This window comes from Podarcis raffonei, chromosome Z (genome assembly GCF_027172205.1).
Source record: "Podarcis raffonei isolate rPodRaf1 chromosome Z, rPodRaf1.pri, whole genome shotgun sequence".
NCBI lineage: Eukaryota > Metazoa > Chordata > Lepidosauria > Squamata > Lacertidae > Podarcis > Podarcis raffonei.
Window position 1 is genome coordinate 43,490,662 of NC_070621.1, and position 14,583 is coordinate 43,505,244.

The window sequence follows — 14,583 nt, forward strand, 5'->3', positions numbered from 1 at the left end:
ACAGCAAGAGTGAACACATTTATTTGCCTTTGCAACCTCATTATTTTCTTTCCGTGCAATTATTTCCTTGCCAAACAATACTGGTGACAAATTGCAACAGACTACTCCGGCAGATTTTTAACCAAAGGTAAAAATAAACAGAAACATCTGTAAAGCAATCTTGTACACAGCTACGTTTATTAACAAATACATTTTTCTAATAAAACACCATCTGCAAGGAACCCTCAGCTTCCACTTCATATAAATAGGTCTTTTTACGGTTTTCAGATGCTGTTCCCAGAAAATTATTCCAAGCTCTCCTGCAAAACACATCAGTCTTTGTTGCTCTTTGGAATGTTAATAAATAATGGCAAGGGATTTCCCTCCTTCTTTAAAGAAGTCAAACAAATTATTGGCCCCAAACAATTATTCCAAAGGGCGGGCAGGCAGGGGTTTGAATGTGGGTAAGGGAAGCTGACCTTTCGCAATAAAGCACCCTAAGAATGTATCATCACTTATTCAGGGTGTAAAAAATATTACCAGCCACGAAATAGGTATTTTGGGAACTCTGCTAGGCAAGTCCTGCTATTTCCATCTGTTTGGAAGCATGCAGCGGTAGACACCACCTTGCTTAACACCTCTTAAATGTAAAATAATAATACAATATTTATACCATGTGTATTCACTTTGGAGAGCTGCTTTTATTCAAGGCTAAGCATATACAGAGAGCATGTAACAGAGAGTCAGGTTCTACATCAGGCTAACCCAACTGCTACAGGGAAGTCCTGTTATGTAACTTGAATGAGTTATGTTGATTTTGCAAAGGACTTCCCAGGGCAAGGCTGAGCCCTGACTCACTGGGGTAGCTGAGCAGCTACCTATTAGCTTCTGAAATTTGGTCTGGATTTAAAGCAGGGCTAGTCAACTTGGTGCCTTCAGCTCTCATGCAGCCTCAGCTGCATTTGGAGAAACAGCTGGGTAAGCACTGCATGGTGCCTTGGTTTTCATGTGCATGCACTTACATGCACATGTACTAGATACAAGACAGGCATATTTCTCACTCTGGAGCTTGCTTCTAGAGACCACATGAAATAGAATCATAGGATTATAGTGTTTGAAGGGACCGTGAGTGCAATCTAAAGGAGTTGATCCCTGAAGAATGGCACCATTAGAAGCCTTATCTGCCCCCCCAAACCCGCCTCTTGTGGGTTAACTGCACAAAAACTTTGCTACTAGATGTGAGCCACAGAAACAACGTCTGATTAGACTGAGAAGAAGGATGGATAATATTAGTGCTGAATTTGAAAAATACCGAAAATGCAGAGACATGAATGAGGATGATTATCTCCAGACTTCTGGAACATGGGAAGTCCCAAGAAAATTTTTATAACTGGAATACATAATTGGTGTATTGTTATTATTGTAATTTTGATTGATTTGATTTAACTTGTCATTAATTGGAAGATTGTTATTGAAAATGAATAATGCTTTAACACACACAAAAAGAAGCCTTATCCCCAGGGCCGATGTAGCCATTAGGCAGGGTTAGGCAGCTGTCTTAGGCAGCAGAAACAAGCAAGGCAGTGCCCCTGTGGGTGCCCTGGCTGTCCTGCCACCTCTCCTGCTTGCAGAGAACTGGCATCAGCATCAGCACTGATTTTGAGTGAGATCACATCAATTTCCAGCAAGCTCTTACTAAACTTGCACAGGATCTTGCAGGCATGTGAGATCTAGCTGGAAACCAGTGTGATCTCACAAAAAAAACAGTGGCAGAGGTGGTGAGGTGGGTGGCAGTGGCAAGGAAGGCTTTCCCATTTCACCTCAAGCAGAAAAATGGGATGCTCCACCCCAACTTACCCAAATATTTTTTTAAAATAAGTAATCCACAAAAGGGACAAAACAGGGATTGTGACTTAGCATGGAGAGGGACTAAATTATAGTCATTATATGTTATATAGTCCTTAGAGCTCCATTCAATGGGAATTATTTCTAAGTAAATGTGGATAGGATTGTAGTTTTCATTCTTCCCCAGGTAACTAATTTCTATGAACCTGGATGCACAGCATATTTACAACCAAGTTTTGTCAAGATGAGAACTATTAGCCATTGCAGCCAATGATTATTGAGATTTCCACCAACACTCCACATTCCTTGCACTACAGAAAATGGGATCTATCTATCTATCTATCTATCTATCTATCTATCTATCTGCTGTATAAATACTTCCCAAGGTATCCATGTTGTGCAATTCTTCTGAACATTTTAAATTGACAATAACAAAACAAACAACAAAAGCGCAACCCACTGACACTTTCCTATTTTTAACCACAGACCTGATTATGTTGACCACACTCTTGGGGTCAGGTAGCAGGATAAGCATAACAGGACGTGCTTCCTAGTAATCTTAAAAATAGACAGAACAATCTGTGTGAGACCCAAACAGCATGTCAAAAAGAGCTTTCTTTTCAGCTGCAGTGCCCAAGCAGTGAACAGATATTGAAAGCACATAATTTCCAAAGCTCCCTGCGAAGAGGAATTGATGATTAAACCACTTTTGGAACTGTAGGTCTGCGAGATAGAGAGGGGGGGTCCCGTAACATCTTTCAGCATCCTGGGGAAAAAACTACAGCTCCCAGAAGTCTTTAGGGGAATCCATGACTGTTTAAACTGGTATCATAGTGCTTTAAAAGTATGGTCTGGATGTGGGGTAAGAGACTGTCAGTTAAACAGGAAACTGAGGAAGTGTTGTGGGCTGAAACCCTGGAGGCAAAAGAGGTAAGTAAACAACTGAACAGATAAATAAGACTTACTTCACTAGCTTGAGGAATGTTAAGCTTTGGTAGTTTATTCTTTGAGCTGGGTCCAGTGGTCTTTCCTTCCAGTGGAATCCCAAAGGGTTGGTTTCCATAAACGCCTTCAATTTCTATTGGCATCTTCAGTTCCGGTGAGTCGTTGGGAACCTGGTCTTGACCATCCATTGGCCTAACGTAAGCGGTGGGCTTTTGCTGAGTCATGCTGCCCTTACAGTGCAGGCCTGGCAGGAAATTTTGAGTCAAAAGACCACTATTTCCTGACAACAAGGATGTAGATGGGAGTGGAGATCCAGGCCCATGGCCCAGAAACTCGAGATCCACTGGAGACTTTGAGTGGCTGCTTTCTTTGTAAGAGTGTTCTGCCACCACTGATTTTGAATGGGTATGCCTCCTCGAGTGTGACGAGGATGGCGTTGCGTTGGCTTCATCAACTCCTCCGGGTTTATGCTGCTCGCTTTGGCAAGCATAGCGGTCATCATACCTGCCTTGTGGAGGTTCGTGGGATGAGCTGTGCTTTGTCCGACTTTGCCCACTCCCGGACTGACTTGGCTGACCACCGTTGGAGCTGTGGTTGGCACGGGACCAGTCAGTCCTGGATTTCCTGCTGCTCTGGTGACTGTGCACCAAACTTGAACTGGATGATATAGCCGCAGGGGGCGGCATCGAAGCTGAGGAGTGCCCTGTGATTTGGTGGGGTGGGACCATCCGGTTCCTTTGTTCTGGGAAAAAGGTCTGTTCGTTTTTATCTACTGGAGTTTGTGGCACAGAATTCTGTGGGATTCCTACAAGGTGGCTCTGGTTGGAATGGTTGGTCAGAAAGTCCTTCATCTCATCGTAGTTCCCCAATGTATTCTGGACACGGTTGGCTAGAGCATCACCTTTGTTAGTCTGAAATACAAGAAGGGAAACAATGACAACATGAATATACCTCAGTGATTTCACTATTCAGTATGGCTGCAATCTTAATAACATTTACTTGGACATCTTACTGGACTCAGTGGAATCTATGCCTAGGAAAGCAGTGTTAGGATTGCAAGAAGCAGCAGGGGTAAGTAGCGGTGCTGTTGAAGACAAAAAACAATGGACTCAGAATATGACTTTTCTCGGCTCATAATCCTTGGATGCATTCTGAGGAAAGCTCTGTTGCCTCAAAAAAATTCCTCAGCATTGAATTTAAATTGAAAATATTATGAGCTTGTGTGCCAATTTTGCACCGAGAAAGTCTACATTCATTCATACACCCCCCCAAACATAGACAACATATATTTTTTAAAAATCTGCATAAACCTGCTCTTCAGATAGAAAGTGTCCTAATTATGGACTACAGGTTCCACATTTATAAGCATCTATTACAATAGCCAGTGCTATAGATCACTAATACTCTCCCAACATAGTTACGTTGCATTTCTGCTGCAAGAAAATGTTAAATGATTGCATCTTGTAATTCTGTTAATGAGACGATAAGCTTCCAAATTCTTCTGTTTTTTTTTTACTCTTTTCCCCATCATTCTGACCAATTCAGTTAATTTTTGCCACCATTGTGAGTTTTCACTTTCATATCCCATGCTTTTACTGTTGGCTTTTACTGCTGGCAATGTTTCCTATGGGGGTTACATGCTCTGATTATGTATCTTTTCATTATTACAGATCTCTTGATTGCCATTGTTAGTGCACAGAATCGCAGAATCATCAGAACCTATAGCTTAGCAACTGGGAAGGGCAAGCGAAAATCCTTAGCGTACAAGAAGGAACTCAACATCTCTCTTGTTGAGGTGTGGAAAGAAAGTCTTCAGCATTTGTTTTGTCCCTGCTTAGTGTGTGAGGTAGGGACCCCTAGCCACATGCGGATATAAGCAGTCAATAGAGTTCATACCCATTTGGCTTGGGCTGCATGTGACATTTCAAGTTGAGAGAGAAAGGTACAAGAAGTGGTTAGTGCCTGCTCTGTTTGTAGTATCCCCTACAAACAGCAGCTGGAGTCCTCAAAGGCAAGTCCGGCCTTTGACCCTTGAGCTGCCAGCCTAGAGCAGGGGTAACCAATGTAACAGCCTCCAGAACTACAATGCCCACCATCCTTAACCATTGGCCATGCTGGTTGGGACTGGTGGGTGTTGTAGAGCACAGCATCTGGAGGGGCTTCACGCTGGGTACCCCAATGGAGAAGAAAAGGGAAGCGCGTAGAAAGGCTGGCAGCAATGGCAAACAGGACCCCCAGGCAGTCTACTATGTTAGATGGTGAAGGTTATAAGTTATAGCTATCTAAGGGTTTGTACACATTACCATTTACTCCAGCGTGCTCCCGCCGCTGTTTTATCTAAGCCAGGTTCACACGACGTTAGCCACAATCCATCTGTGTCCCGCAGCCTTAAGGGGAATACTCCTCTTTGGGTGTGTTTCTCCTGAAACCAGGTTCCATCCGGTTTGAAAACAGAAGCCACAGTTCTGTCGCGCTCTGAACAAGTTCGGGCGGCTTTTATGCATGCATGGTTGGCAGTGCGCCCACACACCACAGGGGAAGAAATCGTCGGGCGAAGGCATCCCCCTGCCTCTGCTTTGGTGTGAACAGTGGTGGGAGAAAGCGACTGGGAAATGCAGCGCAGGGGAAATGAACTTCAGGCTGCTAGGGTGAGCAGAGTCTAACTCAGAGATTTCCAAACGGTGTTAGTGTGTCAGCAGCAGTCTTTAGGTGCGTTGTGCGAATGCTTCCCGTGTTCCTTCCAGGGCTAGAAAGGGGTTAGTTTAACCTCCAGTTTGCTAGTCAAACTGAATCAATGTGTTACGAAATGATGCATGTCTAAAAAGTGTGTCACCAGCATGGAAAGTTTGGAAAGCTCTGGCCTAACTTGTCGTATTACATTGTGAGGCAGAAAACTTTAGAAAGCTTTTCTTAATATTATTGTTTGGCTCAGTGCTTTTTTCTGGGAGTACGCAGGGGTACACATACCCCTAAACGTTTTGTGAAACTAAGTTTGGGCAGTATTTCAATATGAGGAGGATAATGAGAGTACCCCTAAACATTTTTTTAAAAGGAAGAAAAAAAGCACTGGCTCTGCTACCATGAACTGTTACAGCTTTAGGTCAGCTTGGTTGTTTGACAACTTTCTTCTAAAGATTGCTTAAGATCTATTATGAAAGGAATATATATCTTTATAAATTGTTGCCAGCTAGATTTGGAAGTCCTCTGTTCTGTTTTCTAGAACCGTTTAGAGTCTGTTTTGCAAATCTATGATTCACAGTTATTTTCTGTGCAGCAGTTATTAAGCAAATCCTGACTCATTTTTGACATTATTATGTTTTCATCTCCAGTGCTTTTCTACTCTGTTTTCCAGACTGTTTCTTCTTTCTCACCCCAAAGAATCCATTTATATGAACAGGAATTTGTACACAGATTATTGCTCATTTTATGGGCCAAAGCTACATCTGAGCAGTAGCTAGAAATAATTTTTTTAAGAGAGGTAATTTACTAGGGGTAACTTGAGTTTACCTCTAAAGGAAAGGGGAAGGGTAGCCAAGTGTGAATTGGCTCGAAGAAACTTAATGATTACACAAATTCCCCTGAACTAAATACATTTTTTTGAGGCTATGAGTGATGTGCTTGTTTTTAAGTAGGGGTAATATTAACTATTTTATTCCACAGGAGGATGCAAATCCAGGAAATGACTGGAGAAAGTATGTAGTTTGCTAAGATTAAGAGTGAAGTGTATCTCTAGTTTTAAATTGGGGTGGGTTCCAGCAGTGCCATTGCTCCTTTAGGAACAACAAACGCTGTTATATTTTCATCCCTGTTTCCTCTCCATTTTGATTATTTGTGATACTTAAAAGTGGAACTGGAGGAGGCATAATCAGCACCCATGGTTCTATCAATGCAGCTGTAACAGAAAAAGGTAGATCTAAAGGTATTCAGTAGTTACTTTTTATCTCTGCTGCAAAATGAAATGGAAAATTGGTCTCTCTGGACGGGTGTATTTCTGAAAGTGTATTCTGGCACATGTCCGTGACACAACAAAAGTGCATTAGTGGTGGGTTTATTCTGCCATATTAGTTGCTCTGCGACACTTCCCCAATGCTACCACATTATTGCCGTGTGTGGAAGGCCTACAGCACATCAAACATGGAACAATAATAAACCAGAACATTTGTGGAATAAAAAGCTATGGGATTTCATGGAGGAAAGCAATCAGAAGAGTATCCCCAGTGATTACCACAACCTGGAGTGTTGTCAGATCGTAGTCCTTAGGCCTGAACCCCAGATCTATTGAGGTGGCCCCAAACTCTTTTGCCCTTTCCCACCTTTTCTCAACATTCTTTTTCAAAGAAACCTTGCTCATAGGGTTAGTCTGCAAAGCACAGCATGGAGGAGACCCCAGCTACCCCGTCTTAATTCCCCAGAAGCACCCATCCATACAAATCAGGCAATGCAAATTTTATGCAAATGCACACTCATGCACCTGTGTCCCAAATCCGTGAAGTAGTTTGCAACACCCCTGATCATAACACTGGAGTATAAGATTATGAGGAAAGGGTGGGGGGAAGAGGAAGAATGCATTCCCCCCCTTCTGGTTTTCCTCCGAGGGCTTCTATTCAAGGAGCTGTGCACTGAAGTAAATATTTAGAAAGCTCATCAATTGTGTAAAGCTAAGAATTACACTGTATACAAGAAACACTTTTGGGTTTTTTAAAAGCACACACACCAAAACTGAAAACAAAAAACCCACTCTTAAATTGGTAATTTTGAGTGGCAAAAAAGTGCATTCCGTTTAAGCTAAGAATAAGCTCTTTGTGCCTGACCCGCCTCCTTCAACCGAAGCTGTACAATGAACTTGTTTGGGCAGCAGCCAAAGCTAGCCTAGGCTCAGCCCCCCCAATTTTTTAAACAAGGAGATTCCATTGTGCTTAAGGGACCGGGAGGAATTACGATGCAAATGGTGAACACTTGCTTCCTTGTTCTCCTCCTCTCATATCCTCCCTGCAGTATTGCTGAGGCAGCATTTGTGCAAGGGGCGGGGAGCTGGGCCGCTGCCACTTAGACAATTCTTGTCTTAAGGGTCTGGTTACGCTTTGTGGATTTTCACTTCTGGAAAGGTGAGGAAATGGGAATATCTGGTTGCCTGGTAACAGTTCAGTATCAACATCAGAGACTGCTTTATACTGACTGAGACCCTTGGTCCATCTAGCTGACTGGCAGTCATTCTCCAGGGTTTCAGGCAGGGATCTCTCCCACCCATACCTGGAGATGCTGAGGACTGAACTTGGTATTAATCAGTATTAAGGTAACTTCATATGTTCCTATGAGATCCCTTAAGTGTATGCAGGCATCAGCTTGGCCAGAAAGAATTATAAGGAGCTAATATATTTTCTATGTTGTTTGGAAGGCTGATCTCTATCATTCAGGGCGTAGTCATCACCCAGTTACAGGTGTCTGGGATAAACATTTGATCAGGTACTGCATGGATCCCAGTTGTCTGACTCTATAGTAAGCTTTCTCCTAAACTTACTTACTTTCTTTCTTTCTTTCTTTCTTTCTTTCTTTCTTTCTTTCTTTCTCTCTCTCTCTCTCTCTCTCTCTCTCTCTCTCTCTCTCTCTTGTGAAGAACTAGTTGAAAACCCATTTCACCCATGCAGTTTTTTCTGAAGACTTAGGGAATCATAGAATTGTAGAGTTGAAAGGTACCCCAAGGTCGAACCCCCTGCAATGCAGGAATCTCAACTAGAGTATACGTGATAGATGGCCATCCAACCTCTGCTTAAAAACCTCTAATGAAGGGGAGTCCACCAAGACATAAACTCCATGCCTGGTTTGACTCACTGGTATAATTCTTCACACTCATTCAAAGCCCTTGATGAACAGCAAAATGTGATGAATAGCAAAATGTGATCCCCCCTGCTTTTTTTTAAAAAAGTGTTTAATCAAGTAACATTTCACTTTTCCTAGAGTAAAGTGACATCTGGCTGTAGTTGTTCATGTCCCAGGCACTGGACATCAAGACACAATTTGCAAGCTACAGTTACTTTCAGAAGCAGAGACTTCTGCAGACAAGGAGATGAGCTCTGGTTTTAGCAAGTGCTGGAAAAAATGCCTTAAAAAAAAAAGTTCCACATAATTCTTTCCACAACCAGCTGGCCATGTTCCACACCATCTGGGACTCTCTTTCAAGCCAACTGGCTTAAAAGACCATGTTAAAGGTCCTACTGGCCCATTAATGTGCTGAGATGCAGGTGATTCTCATCATTAAGGTTAGAGTTCTGTATCACCCTTCTCTACAGAAATATACTGCTATCTACAGAAATTATTTCCTACAAAAAGATTCACCTTTCCCTTTTGGGTAGATTTCCTCTTGTTTATTGTTTCCATTCTTTAGACTTGACTCCCCTTTCTTTATTCTCTTATCATCTCAGTGGCCCATAAAGCTCACTTTGCGCTGAAGCAACTGGGTTCAATTTCTCAGTTTGAACTATTCCACATCAGTGACAAATGTCCGCATGAAAGGGTTTTAGCTGAATTTCTTCAATGGAGCTGAAGGACACTGTGACAACCAAAAGTGTCAGTGAATAAGAGACCATTTGCTTGGGGTAACCACATAAAACCAGTCCAAGACCCTTAAAAAGAGGCGTAAGACAAGGAGATAGCTAATCACCTAAGCTATCTACAGTCAACTTGGAAGATGTATTTAAAAAGCTGAGGTGGTTAGAAAAAGGAATCAATGGAAGATATTAAATCATATACAATATGCAGATGATATAGCCATAACAGTCGAAAGTAAAAAAATAATACTACAAGAAATGCTGGAAGAACAAAGTGAAAAATAAAAAAGGTATGAAGATGAATCTAGCCAAGATTAAAATAATGTTTGAAGAAGAGAATGGTGTACTATTTTAAAACAAAGAAACAAAGCACATTGAAGAAAACATTAATTTAGGATAAAAAAATCATATTGAGAGCAGAAAACCAAACAAAATAGGGAGGGAAATAAAACAATCCTGGGCAACCTTTGGAAAACGCAGCTTTAAGATGAAAAATAGAAATATTTCCTTAGACTTGAAAGCTAAAGTGTTTAATAGTAATAATAATAATAATTTATTACTTATACGCTGCTCATCTGGCCAGGCCTCCCCAGCCACTCTGGGTGGCTCACAACAGAATATTAAAAACACAATAAAACATTAGACCCTAAAAACTTCCCTAAACAGGGCTGCCTCCAGATGTCTTCTGAAAGTCAGAGAGTTGTTTATTTCTTTGACATCTGATGGGAGGGCATTTCACAGGGCGGGCGCCACTACCAAGAAGGCTCTTTGCCTGGTTCCCTGTAACCTCACTTCTCGCAGTGAGGGAACCACCAGAAGGCCCTCGAAGCTGGACCTCAGTGTCCGGCTGAACGATGGGGGTGGAGACACTCCTTCAGGTATACTGGGCCAATTACCTGTGCATATTACCTGTGATGTGTAATAGTGAAGAGAAACAGTCCATGGATTCAGCTAGATTGGTAAAGAAAAAGCAATTTATATGCGTTGTATATGCAATATAACATTGTGACACTGATGGCACTGTGGAACCCAATTTTTCTCTACCTGTTTCTCTGTTTAAATTTACAACGCGTTTAACTGAAACACTTCTTTGATGTGTCTAGATCCAGCCCATGACACAGAGAAGTATGAACACCTCCAGAATAACACCACATGCTCTGGAATGAGCAATGTTCCGAGAAAGAAAAACTAACAACTGGATGTAACAAAGATAGAAAGTTATGGTTGTAGTGGAAAAGGCCATGAAGTTAAAATGGACAAATGCAGGACTTGCAGCAAGAGGTGCTTCAGGTCAAAGGAATAAAACAGTGTCAGTATGGAGGCCCTACAATCTCAAAAGACCAAGGAGACAACCACCTGTGTGAAGGGTGGATAATCCAAAACTTGCAGCAGGTTTTATGTGGATGCAGGAAGCAAACAATGGATGTGAGATGTGGCAAAAGAAGCAGCAGAAACAGAATATAAACAGCTGTCTTGATGAAATTTCAGAGAATTTGGATAATTGAGTTTGGATAAGTGGGCATCATCAAGTCACAGGGTTTCTCTCATCATTGCCGAATTAAGATTAACATAAACTAGCAAAGCTTTGTGGACCAACAGGGACATTAGGAATGAGAGCAATGACAATCAGAAGTGAAGATCCAATTAATATGGACACTGAAATGATCAAAAGGTATCCTAATTTATGCTGTGAACTGCCCCGAGATCTACAAATGAAGGGTGGTATACAACTTTAATAATTTTTTTATTCATTTTATTCATTTTTATTTAAGGGACAGGGGTCATATCTCAACAGAAGAGCTAGGGATGTAAGGAGACAATGACTTCTGTCTCATTTTGTGTTCATTGCAATCGGCAGTGTTTCTGTGTTGCTACAGTTCGGAGTCTTACGTTATTCAATTTGCTATGAACCATGGCTGGAACTAATGTAATTAATTACATAATTACTTTCCATGCATTTCAGTGGAAGGGAAACACCAAAAACAATGCAGAAAATAGCATAATTGTTTACATAATGCTTAGTGACTAAAAATAATGATGACAGAAAATAACAATGAATTCTGCCTCGAATTCACTTGTGTGATTTGCGCTCGTGACCTCGGACAATCATGCCTTCAGATCTAGGCTTATTCCGCCGAGAAGACTTGAAAGGTTTCGTCTTCCACATTATCTGTTTGTTATATGAACCCTAGGTGGTATTTGCCAAAGACTGTCATTGATGGAAAGGAAAAAAGGAATCTGTGCATTTCAATCCAGCTGAATTCTTCAGGGAATGCTTTTGGGTGATCATCAAAGCAGCAGAGACAGTCAAATGGGGAACATCCCTTGGTGATGAAAATCACAGGCAAGGAAGTCCCTTGGAGGATTTTCAGAAGAGGCTCTGCTACCCTGCTGATATGCTGTACATTTTCAACCATTCTCCCAAAAGACAGCTTTGGATAGTTATGACAGTAAAAGAGAGAGAGTGAGTTTCCCCCTTTGCTTCAGGAAGAATTGCTTTTCCGCATGAGGTGTATACCTTCTTAACCATCTAGGGATTGTGTGTCCGGTTTGGAAGTGGTGGATTGGGTGCCAGTTCTATTGTTTTGCCTGGTGGTTACTGCTTCAGCACTATTTCCCTCGATACCATTGCTTCCACCTGGATTAGCCTGACGAGTGATATGAACCAATCAGGGATCATCTAGCAAACATAATGATGACACACCATTTTGTGACAAGATGAGATCTTGCTATATGATGCGGGTGAGGACTTGAGATTACATGAATGGGAACATTTCCTTAAGTGGCAAAGAAGAAGAAGAAGAAGAAGAAGAAGAAGAAGAAGAAGAAGAAGAAGAAGAAGAAGAAGAAGCCGCCAAAACAGCAGTGGGGCCGGGGGAGAGGGGAAATAAGCATTGGTGAAATGGTATGTGACAGAACAGTCTTTTTCAGCTAAGATCTTTATGCTAAGGAGCCTACATAATTTATTAATGAGCAAGAAAACCGAGTACGTCCAGGGGAGGATGATTTTGGTAGGATCCAATTCAGAGTTTACTTGCATGGGCTCGTTTTCACAGAGATTCTTTCAGTATTGCTCATTATTGTTCTGCTAGTTTTATATTTTTTGGATTTTTTTATGGGTTCTAGCAGGAGTTCCGGATTCTGGGATATACATTCACAACAGCAATTAATGAGCAATGCACTTCCCTTTATATGACATTTATATTCCTGTGAAAGGTTTGAGGGGAGAGGGGAAAGTAAGATAAATCCAAAGAACCATCATCCTCAGTCTTTAATGAAAAGTGATAATAATAAAAACATTATTATTATTTTTAAAAACCTTGTAAAATTCAGCAAAGATGGGGGGGATAAATAAATAAATTATTTCAGGTGCCTTCTGGGAGTCTTATTTAAATATAGTTTGTGGTGGGGTAGGTTTTTTTGTTTTAACTGGAAAAATAGAAAATATAAGCCCCTCCTTTCCTGACTGCAGAATTCCAAAAATATGCATCAGGGAGAACAAAGGCTTCTGGCATGTCTGTGTATTCTGTAGATATCACTAGTAAACCCATTTCTGGGCTATACCTTTTCATACAGAAGAAAAGGTTTTCTGCATTCTGAGAGAAGGAACATTTATCTACGCAAGCCTTAGCCCCCCAACACACAACCTGAAATGGCACAGCCCAGTCACAGGTTGAACACCTCAGCGAAAGCAGGGCCTCGACGGTCAACTCGCACGGCTGTCTTGCAGTGATATCATATTCAAGAAATCTCCATAGTGGGAACTGCCACTGAATTCTTTGAGTGCTAATTATTCTTGCTATTGTAACAACCCTTTGCAGACTAGGGTGCTTCAGCCACTGGGTGGATCTCATGCAGAAGAACCCAGTGGCAGCCCAGAGGACCCCCAATTGCCACAGATAATTAAACCAGTCAATGCGCTTCTGTGGAAGCATATTTTCCAGTGCATGAAACCAAGAGGATGCCCCCAGTGCTGCTGTCCTCTCTGAGGGACTAACGTGTGATTAATGTTTGGTGAAATTGCAGAGGGTGGGGAGCGCTGTTTCAAATGAAATGAATGTTGAGTACAGCTTCAGTTGTTTGTTTACCTTGTAGGGTTCTCCAAAGAGGTTAAAGCCAGATGTAAAGAAGTCTTCATCCTGCTGGACCTCTTGACTTCTCCGTTCCCATTCTTTCCTCTTTAGTGCGTTCCGATCTTGTTCATAGTGACTAGAATTATAAAAAGAGAGAGAAGCTGTTATTCTTCTTCGTACCAAGACATTGTTCTTACCAGTTTTAAGTGGAAAGCCTTGCCCAGACTCATAATACCCAGCTGCCAGTTATTCAGGTGGGCCACCGGATCCAGACTTTCCTATCTCCAGGACTGGAGGTCCCTGTACCAGCTGCAGAGGTTTGCACCAGGTTTTCAGTTTTACCGCAACTGTCTTTAAACTTGTTACAAAAACCCTGCTGTAAATACAAATCAACACTTTGCTCGTAAACAACTACCCCCCCAGTTGTTTTTGCAGTTTGACTAGATTGCATTTAGTATTCACTGTAATGTTAGCTTAGTTTAGACCCAATTCTAGCAGATAGGGCTGGGTGATATCTGGTTTTCAGCATCGCGATATATCACCAGCTAAACATTGTGATATACTGATATATCACAATGTCTGATGTAAGAATGGAGCTCTGTAGAGGCATTGGCTGGCTTCACAGTTTTTCTTACATTGTGATTTTTGCATGCCACACACAATATACATACCATGATTCTCAATATATTGCCAGGACAAAAATTATGAAACTGATACAGACTTCAAACTAGTTTTGGACAATATATCAATGTCGCCAGCCCTATTGGCAGGTGTGAAAATCTAAATCAAAGCATAGAGTCAACATGGTGCTATAGTCAGACTTTCTTGCTTACATAAATTGTCTAATAAAACAATTCACAGGTAGAGGAAAAAACAACAACACATTTCTGTCTGCTGTCCCCTGCAAAGGAATTTCCAGAAAGTTTACATTTCTAGAGGGGTAGGTTGCAGGTGAAGGGAAGATCTGAAACCTTGGAGAGCTGGTACCAGACTGAATAGACACCTCTGGGCTGGATGGGCTAACAATCCAAACTGGCATAAGGCAACTTCCTGAGCTGAACCCAGAGCCTTCTTCCTAGATAGGATGTACTTCACCATGTTTTCATAGGCAAAATACCATCATAACTACAGTAGTTTAAACTGTTCTATCTATCTATGGCAAGCAGGGCTACATGTGTAGGAGACATTTTAATAAG

General features: G+C 41.6%; 1 protein-coding gene across 5 annotated transcripts in view; it reads right to left on the reverse strand.

Moving 5' to 3' along the window:
* Positions 1-14,583, reverse strand: part of AFF2 (ALF transcription elongation factor 2) — a 388,341-nt gene that overhangs the window by 274,537 nt on the left and 99,221 nt on the right. For all 5 annotated transcript variants that reach the window (XM_053374951.1, XM_053374950.1, XM_053374952.1 and 2 more), the window contains exons 2-3: positions 13,403-13,523; positions 2,790-3,680 (exon numbers count right to left, since the gene is read on the reverse strand). In XM_053374951.1, the coding sequence (XP_053230926.1) occupies positions 2,790-3,680; positions 13,403-13,523 (1,012 nt within the window). The remainder of the gene's footprint in view (positions 1-2,789; positions 3,681-13,402; positions 13,524-14,583) is intronic.